This window comes from Heterodontus francisci, chromosome 18, assembly GCF_036365525.1.
Source record: "Heterodontus francisci isolate sHetFra1 chromosome 18, sHetFra1.hap1, whole genome shotgun sequence".
NCBI lineage: Eukaryota > Metazoa > Chordata > Chondrichthyes > Heterodontiformes > Heterodontidae > Heterodontus > Heterodontus francisci.
The window spans coordinates 57,353,727-57,368,548 of NC_090388.1; the positions used below are offsets into that span (position 1 = coordinate 57,353,727).

General features: G+C 43.5%; 1 protein-coding gene across 5 annotated transcripts in view; it reads left to right on the forward strand.

Moving 5' to 3' along the window:
* LOC137379654 (protein FAM118A-like) overlaps positions 1 to 14,822 on the forward strand; it is a 117,648-nt gene that overhangs the window by 29,430 nt on the left and 73,396 nt on the right. For 4 of the 5 annotated variants that reach the window (XR_010976878.1, XM_068050797.1, XM_068050798.1 and 1 more), the window contains exons 5-6: positions 3,131 to 3,352; positions 7,086 to 7,214. Coding sequence is in view for 4 of the 5 variants with exons in the window: in XM_068050797.1 (XP_067906898.1) it covers positions 3,131 to 3,352; positions 7,086 to 7,214 (351 nt within the window). In the remaining variant the exon portion in view is untranslated. The remainder of the gene's footprint in view (positions 1 to 3,130; positions 3,353 to 7,085; positions 7,215 to 14,822) is intronic. The other variant, XM_068050801.1, reaches the window with a different exon arrangement.

Below are 14,822 nucleotides of genomic sequence, written 5' to 3' on the forward strand. Positions count from 1 at the left end.
GGCCTAGGTCTACAATCATCTGATTCAGTGGTGAGAGTGCTACTACTGAACCAAAACATCCCTGATTACTCCTCCAAAAGGATTCTAGAAAAACATTTTTCAAAGAAGTGTGGCAAAAATGACACAGGAAGTAGACAGGAAATACATGCAGATATAAGATTTATACTGACCTTTTTTGTTGACTTCCCATGACATTGTACTCCAGCAAATCGGAAGAACACAATACATACAATAGATTTTTGTTTTATCACAAACCTTTATAGAAAAATGTTAAATTAAAACTTCTGAAATTTTGAGCAACTAGATAAAATACGAAGGCTGTACAGAGTCTGAAATGGGTGACTGGCAGATACCATTTAAAACTGAAAAAATGTATGGCAATGCACATTGGTGCTATAAACTATCAATAAATGGGTGATGCTGCATAATGTGGATCAATGGTGGGGGTCACATCTGCATGCAGTAGTTAATTAAAAGTTACCTGAATCATCTCTATATATGGCACTGAAACAAAGGTTTAAAAAAATGTAGGTAAGTAAAACAAATTACTACTGCAAGTTTGGAAACACTGCGCATGCTATGTTAATTTTTGAGAACTGTAGTTCAGAAAAGCTTTAATTAATGGAAAAAATTATGAAAGATAAGTAAAGGTGAATTTTGTTTATTGAGCTCCAAGGCAAAATCTCATCTCTCGTAAGGGATTGGAGGAGACCGATTGATTTTAGGTATCGAAAATAATTAAAGGAAATATTTTAACCTGTACAAACTATAAGAAAAAACATAAAGGAGCAATAGTTAAAAGTCACTATGGGGAAGGCTACTAATGATTAATGGAATGCATGGCAAATCAAGGATATCTAGTACAGATTTTAGAGGCAAGTCATGTTTGATAAACTTAAAGTTGTTTGAAGAGGTGGCTGTTGAGGAAAACACATTAGCTGTAATATGTATGGATTTTCAGAAGATGTGAGATATGGTACCTCACAAGAAACTCTCTTTTTAGTAAAATTCAAGCACATAGTAGAAGAAGAAATAAAAACAGTACTGGAAATACTCAGCAGGTCTCCACAGATGATGCTGGGCTTGCTGAGTATTTCTAGCACTTTTTGTTTTTATTTCAGATTTCCAGAATCCGCAGTATTTTGCTTTTATTGTAGAAGAAGAAAAAATGTTGCACTGTGCATGGAAAGTTAATTGACTGTTGGAAAATAGAGTATGGTGTTCAGATTGGAGAAGGATTGGAAGTCGTGTATCCTACAAGTTAGTGCTGGGTTCAGTTTTGTTCTTTGTGTATATGTGTAGACAGTTTGGACTTGAGTATAGGGTAGATAACCTTGAAATTTGCTTCTGACACAAAAGTAAGCTGTTTAGCAAACCAACGAGGCAAATTGTAAAGTACATGGAAAGGTTAACATTTTAATGCGGATAAATGTATGGTAACACATCTTGAAAAGAATAGTAAGAAAGGAGAGTAGTAATTGAATGGAACAATCCTGAAGGATGTCAATGAACAGAGAGACTGAGGTTCAAGTATACAAATCATTGGTTAGGCCAGTTAGAGTACTGGGCACTGTTTTTTGCATGTTCAACTTATATGAGGAGACTGGTTAGGAGAAATTTCTTTCTGCAGTTGGTTCTAGGATCATGAAATGTTTTGTCACAAGGAGTAGTTGAGGCATTTAGGGAAGATTAGAAAAAATTTGAAGTTGAGGAAGGCTGTGGGGTGTAGGGAGTTTTGCTACCAACGTTTTTTTTCCCCACTCTCCCCCACTAAGTCAGTGACCCTAGATTTACAGTGAATATGTATCTGAGCAAAGCAAGGAACTACTCAATATGCTGACTGTGGTTAACTCACAGTAGTATTTATGAAACATTAATTCAGAACTTACAGTTACCCATTAATTCCCCTCGCGAGTCCCTGTTTCTAGCTAGCTTTTTTCTTGTCACTAAAGTGTATACTGACAACTGCTCCCGTGTAGTCACTGTATCAGTGATGTAGGTTTGAACAGGCTGACTAGGCTCCGCTTCGTATCTGTCTGCAGATCTTCAGCCCTGAGCTGAAAGCCAAGCTGATATTTATACTGTCCTTTGTCGCATACACATCTCCACCAGTTTTGACAGCACATTCTTGATCTGGTTTGTGACTTAATGACTTTAGCACTCTTCCAGGAAGGTGTGATCAACACAGATCAATACAATTTGCAGGCACCAGCTCAGCCAGCAGTAGTTAACCCATTGTCTTCCTTCAGGGGAGAAGGTAAGATGAATTTTGAATTGCTTTAGCAATAGATTCAATGGACTAAATGGCCTTGTTTTGTGCTGTAGACATCTGTAATTCTGTGGGTGATGTCTAAATGGAGACACATTTCCAATAAAGAGTGAAAATCTAGAACCAATAGTTCTATTTTGGTACTTCATTTTAATTTGTTCAGTGGAGGTCAGAATAGCTCTGCATTCTAATAGCATTATTCTGCCCTCTTTTTCTGGAGGGGAGGAAACCGTATTGAGCTCCAGCTTTGCCGACATCCAATAATCAGACAGTCTTTGAATTAGAATCCTAGAAGCATATGGAGTCTGCTGTGGTTAACTTATGAAAAAGGTGAGGTGAGCTGCAAATGTCTCCTGGATGTATTATACAGTGACACTGACATGGAGTGCTATCATAATGAATTAGTAGCACGTAAGAGGAAATTGAGCATAATCTTGGCCCAGTAAAGGACAGGCATGCCATTAAGTTCATGGGTGAGATTAAGTGATTGATGAAGGTTCTGACAAAGGACCTAAATACATTGAGCAGCCTGGGTAGGCTAACCTTTCCTTGCTCCCACATATTTGGGTTTCTTGTTGGTATGTTATTAACTTGTGAAATGTCTAAATTATTGTTAACTGACTTGCTGTATTTATTAGCTCTTGGTTGCACAACAATTTATTCTGTACATTACCATATAAAATTAGATGACCAAGTTCCTGTGATTTTTAAAAGTAAATACTTGAAGATGACTCTTTGAAATTAGTTCTTACTCTTTTCTGCCCCATACAAAATAAACAACCACTCATCATTTGCAAGCATTGATGCAGTGTACTTCGACTCCGTTTCCAGTAGTATTAATTTTTTCTATTTTCTTTATAGCGCACTGGAGATACAAAGCCAAATTTCTTCCAGGATTGTCTGATGGAGGTGTTTGATAACCTTAACTGTCAAATTCAGAATCCTATGCTCTTGGATGCTATCCTCCAACTTATGGATCGGGGAACAATGGTTCTCACCACAAACTATGATAACCTGCTTGAGATCTTTGGTCAACAGCAAGGCAAACCTATGGAATCTATAGATTTAAAGTGCAAGGACAAGGTTTGTAAAATGAAAATGCTGGGATTCTCTTTGCAAGCCATAGTATCATTTTAGATGTATCTTACAGTGGGAGCTACAGGAAGTGACCTAAAATGTGTTCCAAGATTCTGAAGAGGTTTTTAAAGATGTAACAATAGGAAAGGTTTTAGGAAGAGAATCCCGAGTACATGGCCATGATGGCTGAAGTCTGTGCTTTGACTGTAAAGTGGATGGAGGCTAGAGTTAGAAGACTAAAGGATGTGAACTAGGAATCAGGGCTGAGGATACTTGAGAGGTAGGGTGGAACAAAACCACTGGGATTTGTAAACAACCTGGATTTTAAAATTAATGTGTGGAAGAAAGGGGAGTCAGTGGAGACTGGCAAGGTAAGTGGTGATGGCTCAACTGCATTTAATACAGGTCAGGATGTGGATAGTGGAGTCTTGAACTCTTTTTAAAAATATTATCTATAGAAACTCTTACTATCAGTTTTTATAATTCTAGCTAACTTTCTCTGTACTCTAATTTTTCCCTCCTTATCAATCTTTGTAATTCTTGCTGTTTTTAATAATCTGTTCAATCTTCTGACCTGCCACCCATCTTTGTGCAATTATATGCTTTTTCTTTAAGTTTGATACTATCTTTAACTTTTATAGTTAACCATGGATGGTGGGTCCTCCCCTTGGAATTTTTCTTTCTCATTGGAATGTATCTATTTTGTATATTCTGAAATATCCCCTTAAATGCCTGCCACTGTATTTCTAGTGACCTATCCCTTAACCTAACTTGCCAGTTCACTTTAGCTAGCTCTGCTTTCATGCCCTTATAATTTCCCTTATTTAAGTTTAAAGTACTAGTCTTCGACCCACTCTTCTCTCCCTCAAACTGAATATAGAATTCAATCATATTCTGATCACTGCTGCCTAGGGGTGCCTTCACTGTGAGGTCATTCATTAATCCACACAAACAAGATCATGATGATAAAGACACAGTACTGTCACTTGGTTCCACACTCACCGCCACCAGTTCAGATACTGACACTGCGCACATCTTAAAGGTTAGATTCGAAGCGGGATCTGCATGTGGTCAGACACCCAGGTATAAGTGCACTGCAGCAAGGGCAGAGGGCAAGGATAGAACAGTTGCCAGCTTTTCGGAGGGTGAAGTGGCATATGTCTGAGCTGGCACACTGGATCCATTTCAGATGACTCCGATGAGCACTTAGATGGGCAAGCCTATAGAAGAATACTGATGGCTATACACGACAAACTGCTTAGTGCATTGGGAAGCCTCCCAGAAAGCCTGCATTCAGCGTCGAGGAGCATGGAGGAGTCCAGCACCAACTTGGCACAGGGCTTTGTACAGAGTTTGGAGCCTATCCTTTCCAGCATGGAAGTGGTGGCCAACTCTGTTCATGCACTTGTTGACCCAGCCATGACGCAGCGTCTGATAGCTGATGTCGCAGCTTCCATTGCAGCACAAGCATCAGCCACTCAATGTCTGATTACTGCAGTGGAAGCTCAAACTGCTGTCATGCAAGGTCAAGCTGACACTGCTGCCATCATGGTTGTGGATTACAGCATACCAAGTGGCTTGCTGGGTGTGAGCGCAGTCCAGCAATCTGTCCTCCAACAGATGACTAGGATTGCTGTGGGGTGTTGCCCAGAGGGATTGGCATTGGTCATATGGAACATGGACCGGCTGTCCTCTCAGGAAGGCAGCTTTGGTCCTCCTACCCCATCATTGCCCTTGCTGTTGCCTGCCAGCCAGCTCAGACTGCTGCCGCTCATGCCAAAGTGGTTGGGCCTTCTAGGCCCAAAGCTGTTTGAGTTCGACCTCCAAGGCCAACTGCAGTCTTCTCCACCAAAAGTTAGCCAGCCATGAAGCACTAAGGGAATGCACAAAGGTGATTAGTTTACATTTCTATACAATATAATATGACAGCATTTATAAAATTGGTTTGGTGACTTTATTTTTGCATTGTGGCCAAGTGGATGCTGTAAAAGTCAATGTGTGGGACTGTTGGCAAATGGGGAATTTGGACTGCAATTACTGGTATCTCACTCAGTTAGTTCTTCACAGACAGGCTGGCCAGTAAGAGACTGCCTAAGTTTCCTTCTCCCCTCCTCTTTCTCTTCCTCCTGCTCCAGATCCTCAGCTGATGGCTGTATAGCAGTAGCAAGGTTGTGCAGTAGGCTGCAGACCAACACAGATTTTGACGCCCACCCTGCTGAGTACTGCAGGGACTCTCCAGAGCAATCTAGGCTGTGGAAGTGTTTTTCAGCGCATCAGTGGTCTGCTGTTTCACATTATGTAAGGCAGCATGACTTTCATTGTATGTATGCTGCGCACCTGTGTGGGTTGCACACCAGAGTTATGGTTCATGTCATCAGCAGTTAGCCCTTGTCGCCTAGTAGCCACCCATTGGTTTGCCATGGTGGCTGAAATGCATATATCGCAATGGACTGCCCCAGAATTAAGTCACCGTTACTGCTGCTAGGATACCGGGCTTTGACTTGCATGATTCACTGCCTTTGGTCGCACACCAGCTGGACATTGAGGGATGGAATCCCTTTTGGTTCTGTTATTTGGCACAATTGACATGTGGTATCTGAAAAGTGATGTGCATGCAATCAGTAGCACCCTACACTATGGGGAAGCCTGCAGTCCTAGCAAAGCCATCTGTCCGCTCTGCCTGCTGGTTTCTGGCAAGAGTGAATGTAATGTAGTTAGCGCTATTTGAATAGAGCACCTCAATGACCTCCCTTATGCAATAACAAACTGCGAGATTTTGCAAATATCTTCAGCTCCAGCCTGGAGGGATTCAGATGCACAAAGGTTCATCGCCACGATCAGCTTCACAGCCGTTGGCAATGTGCTTCATGTCCTCTTCTGAGTTTACAGTCATGGCTGCAGCAGGTGGCAGATTTCAGTGAAGATGTCCTTATTGAAGTGCACTTGTGTCTCTCACACTGTTCCTCATGAGCTTTAGGGTGGATAATTGCCCCCTGAACACTCTGGGTGGATATGGCCTCCTGCTGAGAGCCCTTCTCCCCTTCCTGTTCCTCCTCCTAGCAGCTTGTCCTGCTTTGCATAGCCTTTGCTCATTTTTCCGGTCATGCTGTATTCCAAGGGGAGTGCCTACTGGTGCATCCGTGTCTGGGAGCAACTGGTTTGCGGCAGCCTTGAAGTTAGGAAAAAGTCCTTCAGCATCTGCCACACCACTCTGTCGACTTTTTCAACTTGAAAGAACTGTGGAAATCAGCAAACATATATACAATTGTAGCAATAGCCAGAAGAAATCAACCATCAACTAACCTAAGTAGTTGATGATCCAGCACTGTTGTTTGCTGCTTTTTAGCACGTGTTCAGCTCTGAGTTTAAGAGAGGCTGGAGTGTTGAGCTCTAAAATGGCACTGCTGTGGTCAAATCAATATTGCAAGCTAATTGACATCATGATCTGCCTGCTCTGCATACTTCCAGCGTAAGTTAGCTGTATGCCTGCTAACACCCTCATTAAAATGGCGTCTGGTGTGATTTGAGGCAGAAAAGTGCATTGCCGTCGGACACCATTTTGGTTCCAAAGAGCAGGCGGTACCGATCCCAATTTTGTACCTTTGTGTTTATATAGCACCTTATGTCCTTAGGATGTTCAAGAGCTTTTCAACTTTTGAAATTGTCAATTATGAAGGAAACTTTAGTCAGTGATCTTCTGCTTATTGATTTAATTTGCAGACTCTTTGTGCTTTTGTAGGTTGTTCAGTGGACCAGAGGTCTACAAAAATACAGTGTCCTTCATATACATGGACTATTCACAGATCCCTGTGGTCTGGTGTTGGACCCATCAGGATACAAGGATGTAATGTATGATCAAGATTTGATGGTAGGCATTGATTTTAACTTCTTTAAACTAACACTTAAAAGTTTTCAAAGAAGTACAAAATGAACAATGAAACAATTCAACAAACAAGTGTTGATGATAATGTCAAAAATAAAAGCAAGCAATGGCCAGGCTTGGGTTCAGAGATAGGGAAGTAATACTCAGTGTGGCAGATAGCTTCAGTATGTTACCTTGATGAATACAAATGGGAAGGGTATATGTGCAATGTGCCTCATGCACAATTAACTTACAAAGTATCAATTTGTGATTCTTGTTACAGGTTAAATTTTTTTTCAACATATTTTCTGATGGTTTCCTTAATACCAACATCATAACCGAAGCCAATTTAATTTTTAAAAATCTTTTGCTGTATTTGGATTAGTAGAACTCAGAACTAATAACTAACTTAATAGCAGTAAATTACTTGTGGCAATATGTAGGATGCCCATTTCATCATCTGCCAATCTGGATGATGTATAATTTCACATCTTTAGACCACTTTTACAAGCTAAACTGATGTTCCAGGTTTATTTTCAAATAAAATTATTCACACAATTAAAAAATGGACAAAATACACCATCCTTTTTGTAGTTTATTGCAGTGTACCAGTTCCTATGATGAATCAGTACAGACTGCTCATTTCTTGGTGTCTAGCTTGCATTCAGCAAGTATTTTTTTTATTCGTTCATGAGATGTGAGTGCCACAAGGATGGAGTTCCAACTTTTTACCCAGCTATAGTGAAAGAACTACATCGCTGTTCTAAGTCAGGATGGTGTGTGGCTTGGAGGTTGTGGCGTTGCCATGCACCTGCTGACCTTGTTCTTGGTGGTAGTGGTTGCGTGCTTGGAACGTGCTGTCGAAGGAGCCTTGGGGAGTTGCTACAGCACATCCTGTAGATGGTGCACGCTGCAGCCACTGTGTGCCGGTGGTGGATGGGGTGCCGATCCAGTAGCCTGCTTTCTCCTGGATGATGTCAAACTTCTTGTGTGTTGTTGTAGCTGCACACATCCAGGCAAGTGGAGAATATTCCATCACACTCCTGACTTGTGCCTTGTAGATGGTGGACAAGCTTTGGGGATTCAGATGTAAGTTATGCGCCACAGAATTCCCAGCCTCTGACCTGCTCTTGTAGCTGCGGTATTTATATGGCTAGTCCAGTTAAGTTTCTGGTCAATGGTAAACCCCACAATGTTGATGGTGTGGGATTCAGCGATGGTAATGTTCTTGAGTCACGAGGAGATGGTTAGATTCTCTCTTGTTGGAGATGGTCATTGCCTGGCACTTGTGTGGCATAAATGTTACTTCCTACTTATCAGCCCAAACCTGAATGTTGTCCAGTTCTTGCTGCTTGCAAGAACGGGCTGCTTCAGCAACTGTGGAGTTGCAAATGGAACCGAACACTGTGCAATCATCAGTCTACATTCCCACTTCTAACCTTACTGATGGAGGGAAGGTCATTGATGAAGCAACTGAAGACGGTTGAGCATAGGAGACTACCCTAAGGAACTCCTGCAGTGATGTCCTGGCATTGACATAATTGGCTTCCAACATCAACAACTATCTCCCTTTGTGCTAGGTATGAGTCCAACCAGTGGAGAGCTTTTCCATTGATTCCCATTGATTTCAATTTTGCTAGGGCTTCCTAATGTCGAGGGCAATCACTCTCATTTTCACCTCTGGAATTAAGCTGTTTTGTCCATGTTTGGATCAATAGTGTAATGAGGTCTGGAGCTGAGTGGCCCTGGCAAAACCCAAACTGAGCACATTATTGCTGAGTAAGTGCCACTTCATAGCACTGCCAGTGATGCCTTCCAACACTTTGCTGATGAATGAGAGTAGACTGATGGGGTGGTAATTGGTCAGATTGGTTTTGTCCTGCTTTTTGTGGACAAGGTGTACCTGGGCAATTTTCTGCATTGTCAGGTAGATGCCAGTGTTGTAGCTGCATTGGAACAGCTTGGCTAGTGGCATGGTAGTCTTCAGTACTACAGCTGTGATGTTGTTAGGGCTGTTCACCTTTGCTGTATCCAGTGTCTTCACACATTTCTTGATATCAAGGGGAGTGAATTGGATTTGAATTTGCTTTTGTATTGGTTAGGGACAGCGTGACTCTGAACTGATCAGCTTTAGTTTGACCAAATTAACTGTATAGCTACTTCGGGGTTAAATAAATGCATTTGATGTCTTTCACCTTGGAGATTATTTATTTTATTTTTATTTAGAGATACAGCACTGAAACAGGCCCTTCGGCCCACCGAGTCTGTTCTGACCAACAACCACCCATTTATACTAATCCTACATTAATTCCATACCATATTCCCTACCATATCCCCACCATAAAACCATAAAGGCGGGGCTAAAGTGTGGCGAGTCGAAGAGACTTAGCAGTTGGCAGGAAAAAAGACAAGCGCAAGGGGAGAGCCAACTGTGTAACAGCCCCGACAAACACATTTTTCTGCAGCACCTGTGGAAGAGCCTATCACTCTAGAATTGGCCTTTATAGCCACTCCAGGCACTGCTCCACACACCACTGACCACCTCCAGGCGCTCACCCATTGTCTCTCGAGATAAGGAGGCCAAAGAAAATCCCCACCATTCCCCTACCACCTACCTACACTAGGGGCAATTTACAATGGCCAACTTACCGATCAACCTGCAAGTCTTTGGCTGTGGGAGGAAACCGGAGCACCCGGTGGAAACCCATGCGGTCACAGGGAGAACTTGCAAACTCCGCACAGGCAGTACCCAGAACTGACCCCGGCTCACTGGAGCTGTGAGGCCACTGTGCCGTCCCATGATCACTGAGTTCATTGGAACAATGACGTTTGTTGTTTGTTTTTTTCAGCTCAGTAACCTGATCAGTCTTTGAAAACACAGTAGATTTTTGTCCTAACTGCCTAAGTGGGAATTTGGCGAGGTGAATTGCACACCCTTTATAGAACCCATCTGATTTTCATACCAAAGCGAAGTATTGTGAAAACTGGAAATCTGAAGTGAAAACTGAAAATGCTGGAAATATTCGTCAAGACCAGCAGCATCTGTGGAGAGAAAAACAACGGGAAACAGTGCTAACATGTCAGGTCATTGACCTTTTGATGACTTGCATTTCTGACGAAAGGTCATTAACCTGAAACATTTTTCTCTCTTTCTCTCTTCACAGATATTGCCTGTCCTGCTGAGTGTTTTCAGCATTTTCAGATTTACATTTCAATGACAAAAATCTATGAACCGAGTTTGCACACGAAAGATTAACACATCTGCAGCGTAGTTAGGGCTGTTTCATTCAATTAAAACTGTCACTTTGCCAACTGATTTCTTTGCATGCTAAGTGCTGGCTCTCTGCATTGTTTAAGCATGTGGATAGGGTATGCCTTGAGCCTCATTCTTCAATTTTGCCAACAATTGTGTTTCATTTGTACTGAACGGTTATTGCTAAAAATGGGATTGTTCCCGTTTTTAGGCACGTGGATTGCAATTCGCGATTGGTCTAATCCTGTTGAGGCAGACAACACACAAACTTGGTACTTGCTTCTCATTTTCCATGGTTGTAGTGTTAAGCCAAGCACGACCCGCACAGCTGGCTTGCTGATTGCTCAACAGGGGGCCCAGCAGTGTGGATAGCATGAGTTTCAGGCAGCCTGCCCCTCTTAAAGGGGAGCTGCACTCATTACAAGGAAGCTGTTGCTGGCTGCCTGTGGTTCAAGTGGCTTTAAGGAGGACACGAAATAGAACAACAGGCATGAGAAAGGAATCCCAGGTTTTCGGATGCAGCACTGGAGGCTTAGTCCAGGAGGTTGGCAGGAGGAGAGGGGCCATGAAGGGGAAAAGTTTAGGGGGGATATGCGTGGAAAGTTCTTTACGCAGAGGGTGGTGGGCACCTGGAACGCATTGCCAGCGGAGGTGGTAGATGCGGGCACGATGGAGTCTTTTAAGATGTATCTGGACAGATACATGAATGGGCAGGAAGAAAAGAGATACAGAAGCTTAGAAAATAGGCGACATGTTTAGAGAGAGGATCTGGATCGGCGCAGGCTTGGAGGGCCGAAGGGCCTGTTCCTGTGCTGTAATTATCTTTGTTCTTTGTTCTTTGTTCTATGTTTCTGCAGGGGGCTGGGAGGCCCTCAAGGAACAGAGAAGTGAATGGGCCCAGGTGGCCGGGGAGATCAGTTCCTCGAGTCTGGCCCTCAGGACCTGACAGTAGTAATGTAAGCAGTTAATGACCTCACTTGAATGGTCAAGGTTTGTGAGTGCATCTTTGAATGACATTTCCTATCCACACCACCATCAACCCCTCATGCTACTCCATGTACTGCATCCACATCACTCACCCAAAAGCAGTCAGGACTGCAGCCTAACATTCAGATGCTCCACCTCACCCTCATAAGCCTTCAAATAATGTTAGCCTCACATCCATTTCCCGCAGCCTCCACGTACCTCCAGCAGGAACATCATCCATAGTGCAACACAATCACAGAGAGAATTCCTCTCTCTTGTAGGACAAGGAGGCCCATAACAGCAGGGAGCAGAGGAGTCACGCCTGTATCACCTAAGTCTGCTGGAGGAGACTGTGCTCTGCATCATGAGCCACCTGTGGCACAGGCTGTTCCATCCAGCACTGCCAAGACCATTCAGGATGATGGAATGCTTCTGCCTTATGGCCCTTCTCAAATTACACCTTGCTCATATCCTGCTATTTAGCATGAAGTGTAAAGTACAGATGATGTGACCATCTTGCTTTCCACCCCAACCCTCCCTGCATTTATGTTTTCAGATACACAAAAACTACAGTTTGGCCAGCCATTGCAACCCCATGAGGAAGAGCAAGAGCTGCACCACACCTCCAATGAAGATGCTCGCAACCACCAGTTTTGTTACTGGCACTGTGCATACCTTAAAGGGTAGTATAGAGTCCGGATTGGCAGGTGGTGAGTCACTGGGCAAGGGTGGGCTGTTGCCAGGCTAGCGGGGTAGGACAGTTTGATGGCCAGTTTGCTGGAGGATGAGGTTGCAGATGAGTTCTGCTACAGGGGATTGGGATGAGGAAGTCAATGGGGCAGCCTACAAGTGAATGCTGATGAGCACGCAAACCGAGATGCTCAGTGTATTAGCTGACCAGTGTGTTGTCACCGTTGAGCATGGAGGAGTCCGGCTCAGACTAGGCACAGGGCTTCGCAGAGAACCTGGAGCCCATCCTTTCCAGTGTGGAAGTGGTTGCCAACTCTATGATAGCACTTGGGAACCTGCCCGTGATGCAGTGTCAGGTGGCTGCAGTCTCAACTTCCATTGCAGCACAGACGAAAGCCATCCAGTCTCTTTGTGCTGCTTGAGGAAGTTCAGACTGAGGTTATGTCTTGCAGGCTCATTCCTGCTATTGTGACTGTGAAACTCAGTACTCAAAGGGAAATGCAGGCTCATGCAGCAGTCCAGCTATCTATCCTCCCAACAGATTACTAGAATTGCTGAGGCGCCACCCCGAGGAATGCCAGTGGCTCCATGGTGCACAGCCAATGACTGCATTCATATTCCCACAAGTGCCACTCTGCCAGTGCCGTTGCTGCCTCCGAGCCAGCCAGCTCAAACTGCAGTCACCCTATGACGTGGCGCACAGTCTGTCCTCCAGTGCACTTAGCTGATACAGGCGTGCCTGTCCCCTCCGCTTCTGCCATTCACCCTGTGGTTATAGGCCACCTGCAAGAGAGAGTACAGTGGAAAGCTGGACCTTCAAGGCCCAGAGCTGCTTGAGGGCGACAAGGCCATCTGCAGTCTTCCCCAGTGGAAGTCAGCAGCATTCTACCAACTGTGCTGAGCCACTGGATCAGCACTGCATAAGAGCACCAAGCCTGGCATAAGCACTCACAAGACAGGCACTAAGGGAATGCACAAGGGTGAATAGTTTATTTTTGTGTGTATTATTGGTTATGTTGGATAAGATTGTTATGGAAAAGTTTTTCTTTCTTGGTGGCTTTTATTGCAGCACTTTTGCTAAGAGGGCACTCCTCATCCTACCCCTGTGCAAACTTCCCCATCTGCAGCCTCAGCTCCATTTCCCTGTTATGTTGCAGACCCAAAGGGACTGCAACTACAGCCCCCATAACAGTGGCAGCTTTTCTGTGGACAGCTCACAAAGCTCCTAACCTCCCTGTCTGCCAGGATGCAGCAGCACTTCCTTCCAAATCCAGAACTCCTCCAAAAACACACTGCAGTACTTCCACAAACTTAACAAGAGTGAAACTAAGTCCAAAGCACATCACCTGCAAGTTTGATGGTTGGCCGTTTAAATAGCACGTGGTAGAGAGGTGCGACATGTGATGGTGGCTGGCTGTACGTTCAGTTGTGAGTCTTCAGAAGAGATTGTTAACTGGACCTGCGCAGTTCAAGTTTGCAGAACTCTGTCAGATTAGCCTGAGAGGCTCTGATGTGATGATCAGCCCACTCTGCATGCTTCTGATGCACGCATAACATGCTTGCACTCTCACCCTTCCGAGCATGGGGCACCGTGCCAGAAGCATTGCGCCTGCCATTTTGAGGGCCTCCAGCTTCCACAGCACCTGCTCTAGAGGTGCTATGGATTTGAACCTTGTGACCTTGGTCTTTTTCTCCTTGACTTCACGGTTCTTGTGTGGAAAAGAATCTGTTGTTGTAGTGCGCAGTGGGTTAATGTAATATTTAAACAAAATGAAAGAACTTCATTTGTTCATGCAGCTTTTTTATTGCTTCTTCAGGAAATGGGTTTTGCATATTGTCTTACCACTTTGCAATACCTTGCCATTTAAGCATGAAGTGTATTCCTTGTACTACTTCCTAACAGGATGAAATCTCCAGGTAAAGTTAAAGCATGGGAATCTTGCAGTGATGTGCCTTTGCCCTATTTTAAATTCTGATATGAGACCTTCTATTGTTGAAAGGCAGGATGCATATGAATGAGTATGGTGTGCTTTTGGAGCTATGACTCGGATTATGCTTTATGTATTGCTGGTTTGAAGCAATTCAAGGTATTGAGTACATGGTCATTCTAGAGACCTTTTCCTCGACATTTTAAGGACTTATTTGATTTATGTTGCTGCTATTTCCTGTGCTAATATTGCCTTAGGACACCTTTGCAAAGCAATCATCTGGAGGTATTACTGTCTTGATGGAGCCACTTATAATGCCAATGTTCCAGGCAGTCCTGTAGGTCTTCAAAGGCCCACTTTAAATTTTGTATCTTAGTTCAGTACTTTTTCTGGTTTGTAACAGTTGAATGAAGAAGAATGGTAGACTCCATCGCTAAGTAATCTTTCTTGTTCTTTTGATTGAAGGTCACCCTGGACAACAGCCATCTTGCTCTTTTTCTGATGTAGTGTGCCTTGAAACTATGTACTATTTGTTCAAATTGTTAATATTGACCATATTTACTGATGGTGCTCATTAGTTTTTCTTCAATAATCTGTTAATCCCCAGATCTCACTGCTGCCTTCTCTGGGCTGCTGGCCTCAAAATGAAGCTGGAAATCAGCAGATGAAGTAATTCATGTGATACCTCTGTGCTTAGTGTTTCATAAAGGGATGGCATCTCCAAAGTAGTCTTTTTTGGTGACATTTTCTGATGGAGACAAGCTGTTTGCTAGTTTG